This window comes from Rhea pennata, chromosome 2 (genome assembly GCF_028389875.1).
Source record: "Rhea pennata isolate bPtePen1 chromosome 2, bPtePen1.pri, whole genome shotgun sequence".
Taxonomy (NCBI): domain Eukaryota; kingdom Metazoa; phylum Chordata; class Aves; order Rheiformes; family Rheidae; genus Rhea; species Rhea pennata.
In genome coordinates, this window is record NC_084664.1 from 40903044 (window position 1) to 40916842 (window position 13799).

General features: G+C 41.3%; 1 protein-coding gene across 1 annotated transcript in view; it reads left to right on the forward strand.

Moving 5' to 3' along the window:
• The first annotated feature begins 128 nt into the window (after positions 1-128).
• Positions 129-13799, forward strand: part of KAT2B (lysine acetyltransferase 2B) — a 46547-nt gene continuing 32876 nt past the window's right edge. The window contains exons 1-3 of the mRNA XM_062569315.1: positions 129-350; positions 8437-8563; positions 13287-13432. Coding sequence (XP_062425299.1) covers positions 129-350; positions 8437-8563; positions 13287-13432 — 495 coding nt within the window. The remainder of the gene's footprint in view (positions 351-8436; positions 8564-13286; positions 13433-13799) is intronic.

The window sequence follows — 13799 nt, forward strand, 5'->3', positions numbered from 1 at the left end:
CGCGCCCGCCCCGGGGGGAGCAGCCGGCGGCGGCGGCGCGGCGAAGGGGAGGGTCTAGCGCTGGGCGCACCGCGCCGGCAGAGCCGCACGGGCGGGCGGCTCCCGCCGCTCCGCGCCCCTCCGCGGGCATGGCGGAGCCTGGCGGCGCCGGGGCGGCGGCGGCGGGCGGCGGCGGGCCGCAGCAGGGCTCCCCGGCCGCCGGCGGGGTGGCCGCCGGGGGGCCGGGCCGCGCCGCCGCCGAGAGCCCCGGGGGGCCCGGCTCGGCGCGCACCGCCGGCAAGAAGGCGCAGCTGCGCGCCGCTCCGCGGGCCAAGAAGCTGGAGAAGCTGGGCGTCTACTCCGCTTGCAAGGTACGGGTACGGCGCCGGCCGCGGGCGCGGGCGCCCACCCGCCCACGGAGGGTGGGGATTGAGGCGGCCGCGGAGGGAGGGAGAGAGGGAGGGGACGGGGCAGGCGGGCGGTGGGGAAGGGCCAGGCCGAGCCGAGCCGAGCCGGGCGGGGGAGGCGGCCGGGCTGCAGCCCCGCGCTCCCCGCTGCCGGGAACCGCGGAAGCGGCGGGGCTGGTCGTTCCTCCTCCCCGGAGCCTTCCAGCCTGAGCGGCAAGAAAAAGCCCGAAACACGCCGAAAACAAGCCGTGGCGCGGAGCACCTCCCTCCTCCTCCTCCTGCCCCTGTCGATCCGGGAAATAGCGGACGTGCCCATCCCGCTGCGCCCGCCGCCGCCGGGGCACCGCACGCCGCCGGCCGCCCCCGCGGGAGCCGCGCTTGCCCCGGGGGGTCGGCGGGGCGAGCGGCTCCGGCTCCGGCCCCGGCCCTGCCCTGCCTGCCGTGTGCGCTGGGCCAACCGCGCCGCCGCCGCTGCTCGCCGCGTAGGCGCCGCGCCGGGCCGCGGTGCTGGTGCGCGCCGCGGGGGCAGCGGGCTCCCTGCGCGGCCCCCCGGCCGAGCCCAGCCCGGCCGGAGCGAGGCCCCCTCCTCCCGGGGGCTGCACCGGCCCCGCGTCCCGACGCGGGGCTGGCAGCGTCGCTAGCAGCTTTGGCAGAGGAGCACAGAGCATCGGCCTCTCTGTTTGGGAAAGTTGTCCCTGCTGGTCACGTCGGTGCGGACAGGAGGCCTCTCGCATCCCCAGCGCTGCTCTAGGTTTCCCCGCATCCATCGTTCCTTCTGTCTGGACTTTTCTTCTGGATGGGAAAAGCAGGACTTGACTGTTGTTGGAGATGAGGGAACCTGGTCAGAGTTGCATGTGACAGCTGGTGGTTTTGTCCGTGCATGGGCACAGGGACTGCGCTGCACTCAGCGCAGGGCCAGTGTGCTCTGAGCACAGGCCGTCGGCTGCACTGCTGCTGTGGTGGCCGTTCACAGGTGCACAGCGACTCTGACAAGATCAGGATGGCCGTGGTGTTAGGAAATCTAGTAATATTTTTGGCATTGAAAATAATTGAACTGTTTGTGAAAAAGTATTCTGTTTTCTTTATTCCCTTACATTGGAACCCTCAAAAGGGCAAAAGTTAAATGAAAGGCCAACCTAAATGCTAATGTACATAAGGAAGTATTATAATATGGCTCTGTAGTCCTGTCTGGTGATGTGAGGTGCTTTAACTTAGGCTGAAAGCATGTTGCAAGGCGAAGTCATATGAGATCAAATTAACCACACACATGCTTTAATTTCTTAGCCATTGACAAATATGTAGGCATCTCCTCTTAGGCTTGATGCGTATATGGGGCATGGCAAGACATCACCAATGTCAGTAACGTGAAAGAACAGTTAGTGTGTTTGAAACTTGAAGCCCTCATTGAAGGATGGATGACATGGTTCAAAACTTTCTGGCGCTTATTCCCCTCTGCCTTACAGTATTTTAATGTTACCAAGGTTTATGGTGCTGTTAAGCAGCATTGGACAGGGAAGGTGTGAGATTTTCATGAGGGATGTGTGTGTGTGTGTGTGGGGGGGGCTAGATATGATTGTCCCTCTTTCCTTCCTTAGCTAGATCTTTTTTTCTTCCCTTCATGGATCTCCAGTCACACGCAGAGCAGCGGCAGCTCACGTTGCGGGTGCCATGAGGAGGTAGTGTTACCAGCCGTAGGCTCCTGCCCTTCTGCGGGAAGTCAGGGCCATGCCACCGCTGGCGCTGTAGTGAACTGAGGGCATGCGACCTGTGGCTAGAGGCACCCCAGAGCCAGGCACAGCTGCAGAACTAAGCACTACTCTGTGTTCAGATTAAAATGCAAAACCAACTTGTGCTACTTTGCTTTTCTTCAGTAATTTAATACCAGACAGCGTTCTTTCAGGTTGCAAAACATAAGCAAGTAGACAAACAGGAAGCTTCTTGTAAACTAATCAAGCAGTTTGTCCTATGGGACAAGGAGGCAGGAGAGCAGAAGAATGTGTTATTTTTTTTTTTTTTTGAGCAACTGGCAGGTGCTCCAGAACTGCAGTGCTTGGCTCACAACATTAGTGTTTTGCAAGAAGCTGTAGCAGTGCAGGGAATAACTTTGAACTTTGGGCTGAAACTTTGATTCTGTTTATTTTGTGTGTTTCTGTTTGAGAGAGAGAGAAATCAAACACTCGCACCATCTCCAGTGCCAAAATAAGGTAACATATGTTTTCATTCAAGTAGTGGGCATGTGTGAAGGAGTAGAGGCAGCGAGCTCCTTCATTAGGGCTGAAGAGAAGCGGTGCTAGGAGAGGGGAAGAGCACAGTGGCAGAGCGGCCAGCGGCTGGTCCTCGCTGGTGGCGGCAATGTGCCGGAGACGGATGAGACGGCCGCACGCGGGGTGAGCAGGCTGCTCCGGCCCAAGGAGGGAACGAGACCCCCTTGACACTCTTTAGCAATCCCTCTGCTTCAGCCTTTGGGGAAAAACGGCCAAAAACTGCTGGCAGAGATGTCTTCAGTGTACGTATAATCTTAGCAGAGCTAGACTGAGGACTTTGGAATAAGTTTAGGGAGCCGCTGCCCTGACCTAGGGCTGTAGAAATGTTTTGTTGTTGTCGTTTTGGGGTTTTCTTTTGTCCTTTTTTTTTTCCTTCCCTGAAAAAGAATTGAGACAGGAGAGTTGTAGTTGTCAAGCTTGACCGTTTCTCCCTGTGAAGAAGGTGCTCAGGGACAGAAGGGAGAGAAAAAGCTATTCCATGTAAAATATCTTTTTAAATGACCCAAGTGTGGGGGAAGAGGGAGAAGGAAAGGTATTTTGAACAGTAAGATATATGTTAAGAATTGGCACAGTTCTCATGAATTTTAGAAAATACAGAGTATTCTTTTATGTTTTGCAGAGCTTGCTGTGCATTCATATAAAAGCGGCACTGTGTGGCTTACACCTGTAAATAAATTTAAGAAAAATGCAGGAGGAAGTCTTACTGGCTTTCTTTTTCCCTATTAGTTAACTGTGTATGAAAATACAGTCCCCTCTGCAGTCCCACTGGGAGCCTTTCCTTTAAACCAGTTTAAATATGTACTATTTTTGTACACTAGTATTTTCTGTAAAATTGATTATTTCTCATTTTATACATATTACAGTAATGCTTACAAATGTAATTAAGAGCCTAGTGGATTAAGGCACTTAGAGACTAATATGTTCCTAAAGCTTTTTTTTTCTTTTTTCTTTTCTTTTTTCTTTTTTCTTTTTTTTTAAGAAAAGGTCCCCCAAATGTGCACAAAAAGTCAGAAGGGCATGATGAGAGATGAGATGATTTGGCCAAGGCCATGCAGCAGGTTGGTGGCAGAGTTCAAAGGGAGAGCTGGTTCTCCCAGGCTGTATCCCAAGGCTCGACCTTGGTAGAGTGCAGTGCTTCCCACTAGTCATTTCATATTCAGATCCTGGGGTGACCTCTATAGTGTTTTCCTGTTCCTGCACATGAAAAATAGTTTATAAAGTAACTATGTACCACTGTTTCCATAATGAAATATTATATTCCTAGCTTTCCTAAAGTAGATGAAGGTGAGCAGACTCATTACTGGACTCTTGTGTGGTGGGAATACAGCTCCTTGAAGCTCAACTGAAGATGTATTAAGGTCGTTTTCTGGAGAAATCAGAAGTATCTAGGGCATGCAGAGGATATTTAAGGCTTTCTTGTGATCATTTCCATAGTGGGGCAGATCTGCACACCTGTAAGTGTCTTACAGGTCCAATTAAAGATCCTTAAGTTAAAATAATGATAGATTTCTTAACTAGGTGGAATTTTAATCCTTATTACTAATAAAAAATGTTTATATGGTAGCCTGTCTGTTTTATAGGTGAGAGAAACAGTGGAAAAAATAAAGACTAAAATATTTGGATTGATGAATAAAGGAAAAAAATGGCCTTAGAGTTGAACACTGAACTGATTATTTTCTATTGTTAAAGACTGCTAATATCTGCTTGCTAATTGTTAATATCTGCTAATATCCTGATATGTATGAGTAGATATCTAAGCAGTATTTAAATGTTTTCATAGATTTGTATGTACATTTCAGTAAGAAAAATATATAAATTCATCAATGTTTTTGTTACATTTTGTGTTATGTTCTTTGTTAAAACATTAATTTGAGGTTATTGCTTATGAGAGAAAACCATTTTGTAATAGGGTACACTACACAGCTTTTATGCTGGGAAGAAAAATAATTTTTATAGAATACCTGTACTTGTTGGAAATAGGAGGTTTGTAATGTTATATGTATAAAATCTATTGAGTCTGCTTTGCATTTCAGTTACTAGACCGGGGAATCTTTGATTTTGAGTTGAAAGCTAAGTACAATAGCAAATTTTAAACCCAGTTTTAAGATTGTTCAGGTCTTTTACTTTGTAAGTTAGCTTGAAGGTTGCATCTTCCTATGCCCATTTCACCATCAGTAAAATGCGAAGAATATTTGCTGCAACATTATCCATTTGTGTTACTTAGAGTTCTTTTGTATTATTCGACCATCTAAACCCACTGAAAAGGGACCTAGATGTTTAGTGTTGTAACTTTCAAATACTTTCTAATAAAAATGTTAACAATGTATCTTAAAATAAATATGCTGGGTTTTTTTGCTATTCATTTTTAACTCAGTATCAGTTTATTCAGTATTCAAAGAAAACAATAACTTTCATTTGTCCAGACCTATTGTTTTCGTTGTCCTTAGAAAATTAAACTGTCCAAAATCTACACTACAGCACTCCATGTAACAGGGAAGGTCACAAAAAAAAAAAAGATTGAGAGAATGGCACACCGTGCAAAATGTACATAACTTCTTCATTGTTTTTTCTGAGGGCAGTGATGTGTGAGTATTGTGTTTTATTATACTGAACTTACCCAATTTTATTAAAACGTACCAATTAAGATAGTGTTCATGATTTGTAGTCTTTCAAAGATGGCATTCATTACCTTGCAAACTTCAGTAAGGCGAAAGAGCCTAACTTTCTTCAGTGTCTTTATCAAAGCTCTGCAGATGTCCCAGAAAACAAGACTCCAAGGACTGGACGTACCAGTTCAAATGTTTCTCTTCCTTCCTCCCCTCAAAACTGTTTATGATCTTAAGTTTTTGAGGAGGTGAAGTCATACTTTATTTTCTAATGAAAAGCAGATGAGTGACATAAAAAAGAAAGAGAAAAGCTGAAGACAGTCAAAGAAAGGAATGAATGAACAAAACACTGTGGAGGACTTGAAATAGCTCAGCAATTTAAGCCACTGAGGAATGTACATCGAGCATTCAGTGCAAAATACTTCACTGTCAAGACCTATAATGAAAGCTTAGTTTTAAAGAGGACCTTTTCAGGTTGTGCTTCTCCTTTGTTTACAGCACTTTTATGCTGATTCTGGTGTTTTATAGAGAGATTAAAAAAAATAAACTGATAGTTTGAGAAAGATCTCTGGAATAATTTGAACAATACAAATTAATGTCTGCTTGAAAAGATCTGGCAAGAAAGTACTACTGAGAGCAGAAAATCTGCTGTTGAACACACTGTTTTTATTCTTCTGTGGGTGGGTTGATATTTATTTTTGGCAGTTTAAGCGAGCTGTTATCACGATTCATACATCTATTTGTTTGCATCTTTGCTGTTAATTATTGTGTGACACTAAAGTTTGTGTAGTTACTCACTGTTTATAGAGTTTAGGCTTTATAGTAAACATAATGTGGTGAGCTTCTGAGAAGTGCTGCTTCCACTCAGGGAAAAGTTGCTCAAAATGCTTGTATTGTGTGTGTGTGTGTGTGTGTGTGTAATGTTTTACTGTGGTATGATTTAAGGCAAATAATAATAAGCATTATATTATGCCAGTTATTTATAGTGTTGAACATTTGTCCCCAAAGCTGTGTAGGAAGGATCAAATCTTACTTCCCTAAAAATAATATTCAATCATTTGTTTTTCTGGGAACTTCTTTATGATTCTTTTGAATTTACTTTGGCAATATTCTCATTTGCTGACAGGCGTCTTTCTGACAGTTTCTCTCCTTGATTTAACTGTGAGAACTCTCATGGCAACATTCTCTTGCACAAAGCAAATTGGCTAGTTTATTTGGCATTGGTTTTTGTCTAGCCCAAGATGCTAATTGAGAATGTGTCATCAAATCATCTCACAGCTGTCCAAAGTCCCCACAACAGGGTGTATCCTTGGGTCACAGGTGTCACTCAATCACTGATCTGTCTTCCTAGTCATAAAATTTTAATAGATCTTACAGGCTTGGATAACAAACAAAAGTAAAATTGGCTTAATGCCTGTGAAACTGTAAGAGACTGTGTCTGCTGTAAAATAACATCGGGGCCTTCCTCAATTCTCTGCCAATTGTATTACACTTAGAAAACACGATAGAAAATAACCTAAAATTCACCAAGATCTGTATAAAATATATATATAAATATAAATTAAAATAATATTATATATTTTATATATATATATAAAATCTTCTTCGTGCTTCTCCACATTTCATACTGAAATCTCCCTTATGCCGCATTATAAATGCATGTTGTGGTAGATATTCTGCACCCTCGCAGTAAGTTTGGAGGGTCAGTGGGCTTGGGAGACATAGACTTTGCAAGGGAAGAATGTGAAGGGTAGTTTTGCTGGGAACTAGCAGTTGGAAGTCTGAGTCGTTCTGGTGGCCTCAGCTTCTGGAAACACCGTTTGCCTACCTTCTCACATGTCAGACTGCACCAAATCTGGCCAGACTCCACGGCATTTAGGGTTATGAGTCTATCCAGGTGAATGCTGAAGCATTAGAGAGGCTAGAAACACCATGTGAGGCTCAGCTAAATATAGGCAGCAGCTTTCTTAGTGCTCAGGTTGCTGAACATTGAAATTGGGTTGGAAGAGCGATTTACCACCAGTCTGCAAAGCTGTCAGTCTCGGGAACTGTCAAGCTGTGTTCTTTTCTGCTGCTGCTCTTAGGTGCTTCTTCCTTAGGTAAGATGGGATTTGGAAACACAAAAGGAAAATAAAATGGGTTCCTGAAATAGATGGTATTAAATGTGTTCAGAATCCATTTGAAAAACGACACGGTTGTGCTAGGTATATTAACATCACATTTTTTCCTAAGAGTGTTTCAGAGCCATAAATATTATGCAGCAGTTGACATACTTTCCTCAGTAAGGTCTTGGCACTGCAAATTCATGAGTATATCATTTCAGCCCAGTGCACAGATATCACTGAGCAGTAGAAAAGGATGCTTTTCTTATAATTAGATCTTCAAATAGGAACGTGAATGCTGTTAGAAGAACCTGTCAAAATAGCTGTAGCCCCTTGGATATCCAAAAGAAAATCCCCTCCCACAAAGCTGCTCTTTGGCTGACCAAAACTGGTATTTCAGACTTTTGAATGATCTGAAACATGATTGCTCAAGTCACCACCTCTCCCTTAGCTGCCGGTGTGTTTCACAGCCAGTGTGCATAACTAAACTTTCCAGCATAAGCAGCAGGTTTTGTTGGTGGGGTCACTGCCTCGGGCATTCAGGCATTTATTGCCTTTAATGAGCTGGCCAAGCCTTTCCATGGACGTTGAGTAGTGCAACCGTTGTTTGCTTATTCCTGTTTTTGCTTGTGTTGTCATGTGCTTATTTTTAGTTGTAGGATTCCTGTATCAGCAGTACAGCTGATAATGTAGTGATATATGTGTTGCCTGTTGGATATCCTCTTTGTATTTAAATTATTAAAAGTGGCTAGATGGCAGAATCTGTAAGTGCTGATATATCAGTAAGTGTCTGAACACTTCTTTCATGTAGGAACTAGAGTAAGGGCTTTCTGTAAAGGAATTAGCCATTGTTTGAAAAATGTGTATTTTTCTGAGCAGATTTTGGTTGCCAGAACTGTGTTAATCTGTCCCTTTGGGGTACTAGTTTTTCTAACAAATAAAGTCAATAAAGTCTAGCTATGTGGAAGATAACCAAAACTTGCAATTAATTATGCTGCTTTTTATTACTCCTGAAATGACACTGGCTCAGCAAGCTCCTATTTTTTATAGTATTGATATTCTTCTATGTTGATTTTAGGCTGAGGAATCTTGCAAATGTAATGGCTGGAAAAACCCCAATCCACCTCCTACTCCTCCTCGGGCAGACCTGCAGCAGACGATCGTTAGCCTTACCGAGCCGTGTCGCAGCTGTAGCCATGCGCTAGGTAAGCTTTTCTCTTTCTCCTGGAATCCAGGTGTTTATACCCAAAAGTCTCTGCTGTTGCAAGATAAAATTCAAGATGGCATGTCAGGTTCTAATGGTTATGTCAGGTTATGATTAGACCCAAGTGTCAGTTAATTTGGATTAAAATATGTTGGGAAAACCCTAAGGTGATTTTCAAAGAAATTGAACTGAGACACAACTTCCAAAAATCAGTATTTTTTAAGTTGCTAAAATGCAAATGCATTGTAACCTACTCATAATAATTGTAGTCTTTCATATAACATTTATTAACCTCACATTTTTTCATCTGTCAGGTGCTTTAGTTACAACATAAGTGACTCTAGTGGGTATAAACTGTATTCCATTTCTTACTATAGAACAAACTGTAAAAGATTCTTGGACATTGTTAAAGCAAGTACTCTTACCTAGAGAAAGAACCATGCTTTTTCTGCATTACAGGAAATGGTATTGGAGTTGTGCATTTTAGGATTATCTAAGTTACTGTGCAGACAGCTTGCATAACTCGGAAGCAACTGCTCAAAATCCACTGTTAACTACTGTGGTTCCCCCCTTCCCCCAGCCAGACTAAAAGAATGATTTGTTACTTGCGTAGTCTGAAAAAGAATGAGACGACAGTCTCACTTTTTGTTTAAAAAATTGCAGTTATCCAGACAAAAAGCTGACGACTCTATTTAGTAAAAGTTAAACCATAATAAATTCGAAACTACTTGAAAAGAAGCATTGCTTTTTAATTTTTGTTGATAGGACACCAAAATTTAGAACAGTGAAATAAGAAGAGGGAAACGTAAAATCCTCACAGAGGACTATTTATGTATCTATTTTTGAAAGTAATAATGTACTTTGTGTGGAATTACTTAACCTGTTTTTTTGGTATGGGTTTTGTTTCTTTTTCTTTTTCTTTCTCTCCCTTCTCATTCTATGCCCTCATTACATTTGATCTATTTATGGATTTTACAGCAGTTTTCTTCCCTTTCCTTACATCCCAGACTTAGTTTTGATTGTAGAAAATTATCAAATGCATAGTATCACAGAGAGTTCAGTAACTTTAGCAAATTTACCTCATTCAGCTTTTTATCATGCAGATTCTCTGAGCTGGCTTTGGTTATGCAATTAGAGTAACTCGTGTTATCCATCTCTTTCATTCCTGGCCTTTGAAGACATAGGATTCTTTTCTTTGGTGTTACAAAATGTTTTGTCTGTCATTTCCCTATTTTTAAGTAGAATTTGTGGATGCTAGGTATTTTGCAGAAAAACCTCAGCACCTCTAAGGAGCCTTATTTATTTATTTATTTATTTTTATCAATTAAAATCTTAAATCACTCATTATTGGGGAACTAAAGTAAACCACCCTAGAAGTTAATATATCTTACAGAACAAAATATAATTTATTTACTTCAACTTTATTGCTGTTTTTAGAAAAAGTAAAGTTTCTTATTCTGCCTGCTGCAGCTAATTAGGATGGTGCTTGATATGAAATAACTGAAATGAGTTACTGCCTGCTTCCTCATACTATAGTCAAAAAATAAATGTCTTTCAGCAGTATTTTCCTGGATAGTTTACCTGTTTATCTCTAAGTTAGTGTGTTCCTCCTGAATGCCTTTGAAACTAGAATGATCACAAGGTGTGTAAGCTTCAGATCCATCACCTGCATTGCATTTTCTCCTTCTCAGGAAGCTTTTGAAATAGCTATGCAGAAATTCCTCCACTGGTTATCTCTAAAAAGTAAGACGTAAGGGTTTTTTGGTTTGTTTGTTTTCTTTTCTTTGGAAGGTTCTTAGGCATCAGTGGCATTGCCTTATTCAAGACATCTTTCTGCAGTTGATTTGATCTTCAAATCAGTGCAGATTTTGGTGCAAAAGTCTGTTTGATGGTGCACATTAGCTTGTTATGCTTATTTCTGTTGACTTACCTACAGCATACATTCTTTTCATTAAAGCAATTAAAATAGTTGTGTTGTCCACAAGTACCACCTCTACTACTGACTGAGGCTTTTAAACTTATCATCACACCAAAATATACTGGCCGCTGCTTCTGTGACTTGCTTTTGCGCAATTGCTTGTCACTACTCCAGAGCTTTCTGGCCCTCTTAGGACCCTCATCTACTCTTAGCACTTCAGTATGCTGTTTTGCTGCTAGACAGCCTGCTTCTCTTGTCCTTTTCTTTATGGTCTGGATTTCCTCAGCCACACAACTTGGCTCAATACTGGATTTGTTATGGATATTTCTTTTGTCTGGGCAATCTGTTAGGTCACTAACATAATACTGTGAACCAGCAACTGAATTGTGGGCAGGGAGAATTCACTGTCCAGCAGCCTCAAGGCCGGGTGTTTATGTAGTGAGAGGTTCTTCTCTCTTTTATATTTAATTGCTTTCTTCTGTGCTACAGGACATGTTTTCCTGTTGTTAATAATTTTCAGTTTTAGGTCTATTGTGCACTCTTAAAGCAGCTTGGTTAACATGTTAATACACTAAGTACACACTCAGGCTTCCTTTTATTCCTGGTGTGATTGATGTATTCAGTTCCTGCTGTGTACCTATGTAGAGCATGTTTTGGTATTCCTTCATTTACCTGTCCTCCTTCATGGTTTACTAGTGTTTTTATGCAGACATTCATTAATTTTGAGAAAGACTGCAGATACCTTCCTCTGTACTCTGTTTTCCAGCTGCTTTTTATTCATATACTCAAATAATTTCTTACTGAAGTTGCACAACCAAAATAATTGACTTGCTATTTTACAGGCCTTCATATTATTGCATTGGCCTTACTCTTTCTGCTTTCTTTCTTCTCCTGTGTGCTGCAGCAACCAATACTTGTGATTTTTTTTTCTTTAATAAGTGCAACAGCAGTTGAGTAAGGATGTGTCATTTGCGCAAAGCAGATGAATGGGATTGTACAACTCAAGAGTGGCACAGTATTTGATGTTAGTATACAAAAGCTTTTATTTTAATGAAAGGTTTAAAATTAGCCACAAGAATCTGGAAATGAGCTGTGAACATCTCAAGTAAGATAGTTTGTTGAACTAATATGCAAGCATGTGTGACTGTGATAAATGGTAACCTGTAGTAATACCTGCTGGTAATATGCTTATGTTACTTTTAGATTCATTGCATGAGTATTAATTCTATAGTATAATATAATATTCAAATGCAGCCATGCAGAAGTCACAGTAACTTTCAGTATTTTTATGGAATATGGATGGAAATGGCTGCTTATGCTGATGCTTTATCCATTTACTAGTTGAATCCAAGACTATGTTATCTAATGCAATGCTCCTCTAGGAGGGAATTCATTATTTTAGCAAGATCAGAACTGACAGCTGGAATTATTAAACTTTCATATCTTGTTCAAGGACTGAAATGAAATCGTTTTATTCTGCCTAGAACGCTGAATATTTGTAATTAAAGAAAGCCCATGCTGACTGTCTTGCTTGCTGATGGAATTTTTCAGAGCTTTGGAGAGATTCTATCATAAATGCTTATTTAAGTGGAAGTGAATGCAGGTACTTTTTTAAAATTCTGAGCCAAAGAAGCTCTCCTTTTCAGTTGAAACTGCACAAAATTGTAGAATTTAAATGTTTTGACAGATGTCATACCAGACTTTCCAAAACAAACGTCTTTGCTGAGTGGCCAACAAAAATGATCATTTTCAAGTCAAATGTTATTTCTCTCCACTCCTTTTCTCCTTAAGGAATCAGATTTATGTTGAAAATGTCTTACCAGGCATAACCACATTATCATATTTAGGATAATATGATAATTATCCAGTAAATAAATGCTGTTAAACCATGTAAAAATTAATATGCTCAATCTTTTCAATCATTTTCCTTTGATTTTAAAGGATATTTTCTTGAAATTTCAGGGGAAAAGATATGCATACCATTTACATTGTCTTGGAGTCAGCTAAAAACATTATTGTAATGCAAATATTTTGTTCCAGGAATTGATTTTTGTTTTGAATTTTCTTCTCTCTTCGTGGGGCCAGTTGTTCAAATAAGCTTTAAATAGATGTCCCACTTTAAATCTCAAACCATGGAAAATTGTAAATGTAGAACTATATTTGCCTTCAGAGGTGATAAAAGAAGTTTGTTTCATGCAAATTCTGACATCTTCAAAGCTGCCATTTTGCAAACTTCTCAACAAATGGGCATGTGTGCAGATTACAATCTGCAAAAGCTTTGTCAGTATAATGTGCCCAAAGCATTGTTTGAACTTGCACAATATGAAGATGTTTGTGAGAGTTACTCATCTGTGTCCACTGTTTACTGAGCTGATTACTTATCTTACTTATTTATTTTCACAGAGCAGGGTGCTACTTGAATGAGCAGGTGGGTTCTGAAACGGATGAGGATTTAATCAAGAAACTTTGTCTCAAAAGCAAAATTCTTTATATGTGGTTACTTATATTACAAGGTATTAATACAGACAGACATCCCTTGAGATCCATTTTAGGTATGGCTGTGCACTGTGATTCCAGTCAGGTGTCTTTGCTCTGCTGTGGGAGTTATATCCATGGACTAGCTTTACAAACTGCTCACATGTGACGTATTTAAAGAGCCTTTGATAGCAAGTTCTACTTAAATATGGCAATTACAGGATCCATATTCTTCCCATTAGCACTCAGTTTCAGATATTTCAGGAAATAGTTATGCTTTTGGTTCTCTCAGGCTTTTCACTTTTTTTTTTTTTTTAATTATTTTGTTTAGCTGATCATGTTTCTCACCTGGAGAATGTGTCTGAAGAAGAAATGAACAGGCTCCTGGGGATTGTATTGGATGTGGAGTATCTCTTCACCTGTGTCCACAAAGAAGAAGATGCAGACACTAAGCAAGTCTATTTCTACCTGTTCAAAGTAAGCTGAACTTGGGCGGCATCTTTTCGATTTTTTTCATTCCTTCACATCTATGCTAATTTCACTGTCCACTGACCCCCTTATGTGTATATTGGCTTTGTTTTGTGAGAGGTTTTCTTTTCTCTAGTGAGAAGCTATAATGGCTCGCTGTGGGCTAGACTGTGTGGCCCATGCAAGGTACAGTGTCTTATGCCCCAGGTCGTCCTGACGGTGTCTGAAGCTCACCCTAAGTCCCATCTATAAACTGTGTATGCTTCTCTCTGCAGGCCTTACCCTCCTCACTTACAAATCAGGAAAAGTCAGTAGACGTAAATGCTAACATAGCTGCCTACACTTAAACAGAGCAGCCCTTTATATGCGTTTTGAG